General features: G+C 31.6%; 1 protein-coding gene across 1 annotated transcript; it reads right to left on the reverse strand.

Moving 5' to 3' along the window:
* Positions 1–2,735: 2,735 nt before the first annotated feature.
* LOC134716943 (uncharacterized) lies at positions 2,736–10,908 on the reverse strand. The gene is made up of 10 exons (XM_063579948.1): positions 10,555–10,908; positions 10,221–10,428; positions 9,100–9,386; positions 8,272–8,412; positions 7,907–8,104; positions 6,855–6,967; positions 5,859–6,310; positions 4,834–5,527; positions 3,705–4,005; positions 2,736–3,232 (listed from the first exon to the last, which is right to left on the reverse strand). Exons 1-10 carry the CDS (start codon positions 10,762–10,764, stop codon positions 2,816–2,818), a joined length of 3,021 nt encoding a protein of 1,006 aa, XP_063436018.1. The 5' UTR covers positions 10,765–10,908; the 3' UTR covers positions 2,736–2,815.
* Positions 10,909–11,161: the final 253 nt, after the last annotated feature.

Here is an 11,161-nt window from a genome sequence, read left to right on the forward strand (position 1 = left end):
TGACTGATGGCAACAGAAATAAAATTAATACTAACATGAGATATTTTTACCATGCTAATGAATAAGGCTGATGGGAAGCCTCAAAATAAAAGATATCATGACTTGGATAGATGAAAAGGAAACTGTCTGGTCTGACTTGGTCCACAATGTTGAAAGTTTCAGATGTGAGACCTGCTGATCCTACATTCTGTCATCAGAGATAAAAGTGTTAAGTTTTTGTCTGGCCTGCAACAAATGTATCACAAGAATAACAATTCGTGGGTGGTTTTGGTGTAAGATTTGTTTAAAGCTTTTTTTGTTACGTAATTTTTTTCACTTTTGGGTTATAGGTTAACAATATTTGGTATATGATATCCTTGAAAGATCTTCATCAATCCGTGATCAAGGTTAATTTTACACGATAAGATCCTTTTTCTCATACCGAAAGCAACAGGATCAGCTATGTTCGATGAAGGTAGTGATTGTAAGATGACATGTCTGGCTGGCTGGTTTATCTGACTCTCATTCATTTTGATAGATCAATGACAATGTTTAGTTTGTGTGATACTTATAGTGAAACACTTTCAACATAAATACACTCATGTTCTTCATTTATATGATAAATGAATTAAGTATTTTTTTTGTAGTTTACATTTATTTAAAAATAAAAGTATAAAGACAAGGAAAACATTCAAGACATCACTTCATGGAATGTTATGTTACATGGGCAGAAGCTTGTACCAAGTCAGGAATATGACAGTTGTTATCCATACGTTTAATGTGTTTGAGCTTTTGATTTTGCCTTTTGATTAGGGACTTTCCTTTTTAAATTTTTCCTGGTTTCAGTTCATTTTCTATTCTACCTTTTTATGCACCATTTATGGGCATTATGTTTTCTGATCTGTGCATCCGTTCGTCCGTCCGTCCGTTCCTACGTCAATTTCTCCCGCTCAAGGTTAAAGTTTTTGGTCGAGGTAGTTTTTCATGAAGTTGAAGTCCAATCAACTTAAAACTTAGTACCCGTGATCCCTATCCTTCTAATTTGAATGCCAAATTAGAGATTTTTACCCTATTTTCACGGTTAACTGAACATAGAAAGTCATAGTGAAAATGGGGCATACGTGTACTATGGACACATTCTTGATCTTCATGACTAAGAAATAAGATATATTTTTTTTTCATTTCACTTCTATTGATTGATAAATGGACCTAGTTTTTGTTAGTCAGAATTGTCTACACTGACTGCATTCGAGATACAGGTTCATTGCAACCCTTTGCATATTTTATTAAAGAAGTTTCAGCCTTTTAGCTCTTGTGTAACGATACATTATTGTCTGACTGCAGGTGAATTAGTTAAAGGTTTTATTCCTTGCGATTGCGTTCTTTTTATAACAGTTATTTAAATTTTGAAAACCGAAGTATGCATTTCATTGATTTTACAATTAAAAGACTTTTAATTTGTTGTGTTAAAAAAGTAAGTGCATAACACTATAATTGTAGTAATTAAATGAATTGAAATTTAAAACCAAATTGTACATTTCTTTACAAAATGCCAGACTAGTATTACATTTTTTTGGCACAGTGATACATAATTGTTTATTTCGTAAAAAGACAATCGTCTACATGAAATTATATACATGCTTTGGTAAAAGAAACAAAAATAGATTTGTAAATTGTAGCATATTAAAATTGAATAATGTTAATGCCATAAACTTAAAACATTAGGAATCAAATGTGCTACTGAAGTCTGAGTTAACAAATTAGATTGGAACATTGAACTTGTTTATTAATTACAAAGTATTTGGATATACGCACATGGTTTCTTTTTTTATGATCTACTTGTAAAAGTGTTTTAATGTGACTGATATTAATTTTACCTGTGTAATTTATTGTAAAGCTATTAACAATCCAGTTATTACAGGTTTTAATCTAATGTATATGAATATGTGCCTTATATGCTGAAGGTTTCACAAATGATATCGGATATGTTCCTTACTTCGTAACTACAATCCTCTTCCTTTTCATGAATGTGACCTACCGAATTAGACTATTTACCGGATTTGATATCACATAAGCAACACGACGGGTGCCACATGTGGAGCGAATCTGCTTACCCTTCCGGAGCACCTGAGATCACCCCTAGTTTTTGGTGGGGTTCGTGTTGTTTATTCTTTATTTTTCTGTGTTGTGTCATGTGTACTATTTTTTGTCTGTTTGTCTTTTTCATTTTTAGCCATGGCGTTGTCAGTTTGTTTTAGATTTATGAGTGTGACTGTTCCTTTGGTATCTTTCGTCCCTCTTTCAATATTGCGTATTTTTGTTTTATAGAAATATAAAGCGTGTGTATGTTATGTGTTAAATGAGTTTAGTTCTAAGAAGGATGCAATTCTTTACTGTTATTGTTGACAAATGATTACAAAACAATTGTTAAATTATCAGTCTCCATATGTACACATTTTGATAATGTGTTTTAATCGTGTACTGTTTTAAAATTGAGAACAATTCGAATTTATCTGTCTACATATGTACACATTTTGATAATGTATTTCAATCATGTAGTGCTGTTTTGGGCAAAAGCGTCAGAACAATTGTGATGTATCAATCTACATATGTACAAATTTTGATGATATGATATGCTTCAATCATGTACTGTTGTTTTGGGAAAAAGCTGTCTGAACAATTTCAATGTTATCAGTTTACCTATGTACGCATTTTGATCATAAGAGAAGAATTTAATTTTCATTTTGCCTAAGATCCACACTGATCTTAAAATTCATTTATTAGAGACTAGACATTTATACATGCATAGATTTCAGATTAAAGAACACATATAAACTCATACAAAATGCACAGATTTTAGTGACGAATCTTTGAAAAATTCTGCGACCTTTTTTGCTTTTGGTCGGAATTTCGGATTAGCAGCCCAGCATTTTTCTATAAATGTTATCCACTCATCAGGTGGTTTAGTGTGCTTTTGGTCTTCTTTAAACATGGGACGGGTGCCTCCTCTTATTTCGACAGAGAGTCTTCCTCTGACTTTCCCGTCCAGTTCATCATTGATGGATTTGCCATACCACATTTCCCACAAAACCATTGCAAGACTGTAAATATCAGCTTTCCGGTTGTAAATTGATTTTTGCTCGTGCACTTCTGGTGCCATATAAACCGGTGAACCGACGAATGTTCCAGAAATATCCTCTTCTGGTTTTGTTAGGCCAACATCTGTAAGTTTTATTTCTTTGTATTTGTTTACCTAAAATAAAAGTATAAACAATATTTAAATGATGACCGTTTGTGCTTTTCTAAATACAATTTGTTACTGCTTACATAAGTCTCCTGAATATCAATTCGTCCATAGCTTGTGTATTTTCGTTTATCAGATTATATCAACATATTACTATAACTAGCTATCAGAAGATGCAGTATAAGTGCCAATGAATCAGTTGGTTTAAAAGTCACTGTAAGTAAGTTTCTTGTTATAAAGGTAGTACATATTTAAGGGTCAAAAGGAGTTTTACAGAATAGAAAAAAAACAGAAAAAAGGGTCCCAAAAAATTAAGAAAAGTGAAAACTAGGTAAAACATTAAAGAATATAGAGCTTATGGGGAATAATATATGAAGAATAGAAAATAATGTTCAAAAATAGAAAAAAAACATAAAAAGATCTCCACCAAGAGCTTCATATCTAGGCAACATGTAGTTGTTAGTTGTAAAACAAAGTTTACCAAAATATTTTCTAATTTCAGATCTCTATGTACTAGTTTCTTGCCATGTAGATATGATACACCTTCACATAGCTGGATCACATAATGAACCATTGCAGTTTTGGCTTTCTCATACTCCATTGTTCCTTTAGTCTGCTTGCAAGGAATATCTTCTTTCAGGGGAGATTTCTTGTCAAGGTAAATCTCTTTCAGGTTTGTGATGCAACTAGCCATGATCATAATCCAATATGTCTTCTGTGGCGATCCCTTTTGTAGAATTGTAGCCCCGTAGTATTTGATAATGTTGTCATGCTCCAACTCCCTACAATTAGTTTGTTAATATATGTCACTGGTAAGTAGTGAGGGCATTTTAAAAATTCGGGTCGAAAGATAACATGAAGATGAAATATGCATTAGATATGAAAATATTGTAGATATTCAGAAAATATTCTAGATATTCAGAAAATATTCTAGATATTCAAAAAATATTCTAAATATTCAGAAAATATTCTAGATATTCAGAAAATATTCTAGATATTCAGAAAATATTCTAGATATTCAGAAAATATTCTAAATATTCAGAACATATTCTAGATATTCAGAAAATATTCTAGATATTCAGAAAATATTCTAGATATTCAGAAAATATTCTAGATATTCAGAAAATATTCTAGATATTCAACGGAGAAATAATCCTCGCATTTTATATTCCCCAACATTGTCTTATGATTGAATATTAGCATCCACTCAGTACTAGGATAGTTTAAGTGATATATTGTGATTGCTAAATTCCCGACCATAATATTCTAAAGTGATATAGATACAATGGATACGGTACATTCTTGAAAAAGAAACCATGAGCCCGGAGCTGACGTCACCACAATGGTTTAAATAATGGTTAAGATGTCTAATTTTACTTTCCTTCATTGGCCTACCTGATGAAGGTAATTCTTAAACTTCAGTTGCAAACAAGGAAACATATCATTTGGAATATCTTTAATAATTGTACTGTATGCTTCAATAAAATGCATACCTTAGAGTTTCATCTTCAAGTAACAACTCTGAAATGTTATTTTTTCTGGAGGGGGCCTTTTAAATTTTAATGGCTACTTCTATAATAACTATGCTGTATGCTTTAATAGGATCATACCTTAGAGTCTCATCTTCAAGTAACAACTCTGAAATGTTATTTGTCTGGAGGGGGTCTTTGAACATTTTAATGGCTACTTCAACTTTCTCTCCATTTGTATTCAGATGACCAGGATAAACATTTGCAAAACTTCCAGTCCCTAGTTTCCGCTTTTCATTCCATTCTAAATCCCGAAGTCGGTAGTCCAATTGCCACATTTCGTAGACATAGAATAAATCAAGTTCCCCTTGTAAGACGAGGCATCTGCGTAGATTTTCAGGTATCACATGAATAGTTTCTTTTGTTTCCATGACTTCAGATTCTAATGAAGACATCAATCGTTTATCCATTGCTATCAAGTCCGGAATCATCTTGGCAATTTTGTTTATATCTTTTGAAAATCGTTTTATATATTTCCCTACAGTTTCTTTTAGTTGTGGGTTCTTTATTAGACATCTTAGGTAAATATCTGTTGCTTTAAACATATGATGTGTACGTGTTTCTTTTTTATATTTGTTGAAAATAGGTTTGATCTCTTTCTTGACAGCTTTGTCAAACCCTCCAATACCACAGACAAAATCACTGAGTTTATTCTTGTCTTTCTGAGGTTTGCCTGTAGATGACTGAGGGGAACTTCTCAGATTCACTGGACTGTCATGTTTGAACGATCTATGTAAGTTCACCACAGCCGTGGAATCACCACATGCTAGCATCGCTGCAAAATAAAACGAAACGTAAACAACAATCGGACAGTTGTATTCCAAAGATGTTTAGTATACAATTTCATATTCTTTTTATTTTTGTTATTTACCCAATCTCACCTTTACGACAACTTAGTTCACAGTTAAGCTTGAAAAGGCTGGAAAAAAAGAATAACTAATGATATTGAACTTGAAATGGTTGCCCCTCTTCTTTTTTTCTAAAACAAATTTTGAATTTTATATTACACAATTCTGTGCCATAAAAAATGAAAGCTTCAATTTTTTCCCTAGAACTGTACAAAGGAAAGAAACAAATATAATTTATCTTGGATCATTACACAATACCTCCAATTTTCTTCATATGGGCTTCCATAAGTTCCACTTCTTCACTAAATTTGTTGATTATTTGTTTCTGAATTTTCAGTTTGATTGCACTTGACTTTTCCCATTCATTCAGTTTTTCTCTGAGTTTTTCAACAATGCTATTTTCGGCAGCACATTTTAAATGCTTCCATTTTCTATCAGGTTTTGGACACTGGTCATCCAACCAGACTGTCATACTAGATTTTAAATCAGTAGAATTCAGATAATCTACTAGTTTATTATAAAGCCTGTCGATTTCCATATCCACTTCCTCATGGAGTCTGCCAATTATCAACCGAGATTCTTTTTCTAGTTTTTCAATGCGTATCTCAACTTGTGCCATCATTTCTCTTCTCTCTTCAAGTGTTTTATTGCTGTTAAGCTTGCTCACTTTTAAAATATATAAGGCCCTTTTCTGTACTTGTGATAACCATCTGTAAAATATTTATCAAAATCAGTAATGTGACGACTAGTATTTGTTCAATCAGTATATAAAGGCACGTTTTTGTACTTGTGATAACCATATGAAAAAAAAATCAACAGCAATGAGACTATTAAATCAGTATATTTTTGTAATCATATAAGCATAATTTAAAAATATCAAGTATCTCAACCTGTCCTGCCAGTATATCACCTTCAGAAATTTGCGGACACTCACAATATGTACCATAGATTAGGATATGAGGTTTTATGATTGCCAGTGAGACAACTATCCCCCAAAGGCCTAAGGAGAAAGATCTTAATATAATGATTCTTGTTAGATAGAAAGTTATTATACATGTACATGTCGTTGTTTTTGAAATGATAGTAAATGAGTGTGCTTTATTCTTTTTTTCATCTATTCCCTTTAGTTTGTTGTTATATGTATCATAATTTGATATGTATTCTATGTACAAATGCAATGATATAAGAGAAACATTATAGAAGAAAAAAATTATCAGCAGGAAATAAACACGTAAAAAATATGTGGATATCAACCTGTACTCCTTTTTAAGATACTGTTCCATTTTTTTCAAGAATGATTTGTGAATTGCTTTGCAAACTGCTTGGAAGTCCTCACTATGTATACCACTTGGTTCTAAACGCTGTTCCTGAATGCAAAGAGAACAATCAATTAATGAATTGTGTATGTAGACATATACCAAACTGTCACTGGACGTTTCGTTCCCAATGGCATAACCAGCAAATGAGTCAGCACTCATCTGCCGAAATTAAAGATTCTTTTTCTAAAAATTTAATGTTTATAAATGTCAAAATTTCGAATCAATTTTCAACCCCAATAATTGATGGGCTTAAATTTGACGTCCTTTTTTCATTTGCAGTCGGTGGGGTGGGGTGGTGCTCTCAATCGCTTTCATACTTTTTATCTTTCACCTGCTTGAAATGTCATTCCCACCCTTTTAAATCATAATTGTAAAGATCCATATGGTGGATCCATTATGTATAGTAAAACCTATACAATTTAAATACAGCATACACATGTTTAATTTTTTTTTACGCCATATGAATAAGTTTTTAATGAAAAACACAATTAAAATTTCGTTCGTCCGTAAAATATATAATTATTTTCTAGGAACAAGAGAAATGACATCGATTATGTTTTTAAATAAACAATTAAAAATGCTAAATATCATTGTTACTTTTAAACTAAACTTCTTCCTATATCTATTCATTACAAAATTATATGTCCATGTTGACCTTCATATATATTGATATGTAATTATTGTTTTATATCTGTTTTAAAAATCGTATATATCAGGGTCATTTAAACGATTCGAAAATCATGATGTGTGAAGTGTACAAAAGTTTTTAATACCAACTATATACCTCCTTTTCCGGTTAAAATGTTGATGAAATGACAGATATATCTTGAAATTTTATCTTTTATTATATAAATGCTTCACTAATTTGAGCCTTATAGGTGGACATTTAAATAATTTTATAATTATGTTATCAATACTACTTAAAAAGTATAAATCATGACTTTAACTTGTTTCTTTTACAAATCTACTACAATGCAAACTCGTTACCTCTTTCACCGACAGAAATGCAATCTGGCCGTCTTTCAGTTCCGGACAAGTTTTTAATAACTGATCTCTCGCATTTATCTTAGCGTCATCTAGCTGTTCTTCAGGGATGACGTCACATTTATTGCAGACGACCATCACGTCTTCATAAGAGAAACCATGTTTAGACGTTCTGCAGACATGCGCAATAAAATCTTCCACCTTTAACACAAAAATTAGATGATAAATCTTAATAAAGAAAATTGTAATACGAGTTGTTTATTGTTTGATTATTGCAACAAAAAGGGACAAGGTTTCTCAAGAAAAAGAAAAGAAATATTTTTTTCTGATGATACATTGAGCAACAGAATGACAAAACCATTACATACCTTTCCGGTATCAATATGTTCACGTTTAGAAAAATCTAAAACATAGATGAACACAACATTTGGTGGCAGGTCTGATATTATATCTTCTAATGGTATAGAAGTGTCAATATGATCAGGAATGTCTAATACATGTATACCACTCTGAAAAATAAAGAATAGTATATATCATCTTAAAACAAATTACAGAATTAAAAAAAAAATATTATCAAAATACGCGACAGGTTGTGAGTCTCAAAATAAACTACTACATGTATATGAAAAATATTGTTTCTGGTTATTCCGAACATCATTTGTAGTTCTCTTATAGCATTTTTTGCTGTTCAGTGTTATCGGGTTTCTGCTTTATTAATGTATAACACGCATATTATTTTATCATTTCATTATTGATATTATTAAACTCATAGTATCTTCGAAGGTAAAAAAATATGCTCTATTTTGGAAAAGTTTTATTTTGGTGAGTCATTTTTTCCACTGTATTATGATATTAATTGTTGATTGTGGTCGGTTTAATGAAAAAGTAGTGTTACCCTTTCCTAAATATGATATCCTTACATTGGGTTAAGGTTTTAAGCCACGCCATACAAGGTTAAATTGATGGTGTTATATCAAACAACATAACGATTGTGAAAATAGGTTTAATTATATAAAGCAAATAAAGAACGAACAAAATGAGAAATATGATTTTTTTTAATATAAAACCTTGTAGTTATTTCCTTTAATGATTTGATACAAACCATTTGGATATAAATAAATGACATTCTTGCTTTATAGTGTAATTTAACTTAAGATTTTCTTGTCTTTTAGATATTTCTTTAGATTTCAACTTACCTCTAAAAATTCGAAAGGATACTCTATTGTAACTTTTTCATGATAGATCATATCATTTGCAGAAGTTATAAAATCATTCAGAGTGTCTTTGTTAGTTTCTTCTTTCATATCGAGTACTGTGACCTTTGATTCCATAGTACTTGGGTCTTTGCTGTACAATGTTGCCTTGGGTTCACTCCCTTGTTTCAGTTCACAGTAGGTTCTTGTACAGCCTTCTTCTTCGACTGGTAGAATATTTGATTGCAGTAAGAGATTAATAAAACTTGTCTGCCCTGAACCGATCTCTCCTATATATATAAAAGAAAATGTAAAAAATTAATTGCATTAAAGCGAAGAAACTATTTCGGGGACATAAACATACATCATTGAACATAAACACGATTTTGAAAATTCACACCAACAGAACTCATTTTCTTCTTCCCTGTTTTCCTCGATTTGTCGACGAAGTTATTTGCCATAATCATCAGCCCAAGTCAATACTAGTACATCATTTTGTAAACTTTAGGATTTAATTGGTCTTCATAATTGTTCTATGATGTTTTAAATTTGTAAAACTGTTTTAATGTTAAATTTGTTATTCTCATCGGATTTTGTCTAATGCTTAGTTTGTTTCTGTGTGTGTAACATTTTATTGTTGTGTCGTTGTTCTCTTATATTTCATGCGTTTTCCTCAGTTTTAGTTTGTTACCCAGATTTTGTTTTTTTGTCCGTGGATTTACGAGTTTTGAACAGCGCTATACTACTGTTGCCTTTCTTTAAAACAGCTAAGTATCTTGGGTATTTGGTAAACTGCTTTGATCCGAGCATCACTGATATGTTTAACCAGGCATCGTTGATTTTTGTTTTGGATTGCTTTGATCCGAGCGCCACTGGTGAATATAGCATGGATTCGTTGATGCATGTGTTTAACTGTTGTGATCAGAGTGAAATACAGTACTAGTATTAACCTAGAATTAATGAAAATTGTATCGACCTGCTTTGATATGACCACCACTAATTTGTACAGCCGGTATTATTGAGGATTGTTACCAACTGTACATGTTTTGATCTTAGCCCAACTTTACATTCATCTAATGCCTACCTAAATACAGTTGTGTTATAAAACCCTCCAATGAACTTACCAGAAATAACAAGTGCACTTTGACTATTTTTCAGACTATGTATTTTACTTCTAGCTATTTCCTCAATATTCCTATATGATTCACAAATGCTTTTCTGGTGAGTGAGCGACAACTGTTTATAAAACTTTATCATGCTTTCAAACTTAGCTACAAGTTTTTCAATATTTGATTTCAGCTTCTCTGACGAATCGTTGACATATCGGTTGATCTGAAAAGATATTGATTAAAATGAAAGTATGCAATATTGCCTGTATATACATATCCAAGTTTTTATCAATAATAAGTATAATTATATTAGTTATTTACAAACAAACACACTATATTAAACGCATACCTTTTCATCTGATTGTTTTTGTTGTTCATCGGAGGTCGTTCTCCAATGATCCAATATTCGCTGCAAAGCTTGGTCTTTGGTCCGAAGTCCTTTTGTTTCCAGTCCCCAGGACTTCAATAACATCATTGCAGTTTTCACATCTGGAATTTTATGTATATCCTCTTCGCTGGTTATACGATAGCTTGCCCGTTTGACAAAGCTACTTGCCATGTTTATTTGTAAACTCGATCGTCCTAGTTTCACGCTTCTGATTTTGAGCTACATTGTCAATAATATCACTCTTTAGTTCGTGATAAAAACTTGATAGCAAACTTAGTTTGTACTTCCGGGTTATAAACTCATTTTATAATTACATTTAAAAGACGGCGTTATTTGAAACTTTGTACACACCTAGCTATTGAAAAGTATTTCTGTTTTAAAGTCTAAAATTACGCAATACAAGCAGTGACATATAATTTAAACTTTGAGAATTGCATGTTCAGCGAAACCAACGTCTTGAAAAAAACAAAGCTTAAATAAAATTATGCAAATTTTTTCGGTTTATCACGGATAACATGTTAGAAGACAATTATCGAAACAAACACCGATAAATTGCCAGACATTTGGT

The sequence above is a fragment of the Mytilus trossulus genome, chromosome 1, assembly GCF_036588685.1.
Source record: "Mytilus trossulus isolate FHL-02 chromosome 1, PNRI_Mtr1.1.1.hap1, whole genome shotgun sequence".
In the NCBI taxonomy this organism is placed as follows: Eukaryota; Metazoa; Mollusca; class Bivalvia; order Mytilida; family Mytilidae; genus Mytilus; species Mytilus trossulus.

Excerpts from the sequence above, each read along its gene's own strand:
- LOC134716943 (XM_063579948.1), bottom strand. The coding sequence starts at position 10,764 with ATGGCAAGTAGCTTTGTCAAACGGGCAAGCTATCGTATAACCAGCGAA. Across the intron at positions 5,528-5,858 it reads CCATATGAAGAAAATTGGAG|CGATGCTAGCATGTGGTGAT; the intron begins GTATTGTGTAAT and ends TTTATTTTGCAG. Across the intron at positions 3,233-3,704 it reads TGAAATTAGAAAATATTTTG|GTAAACAAATACAAAGAAAT; the intron begins GTAAACTTTGTT and ends CTTTTATTTTAG.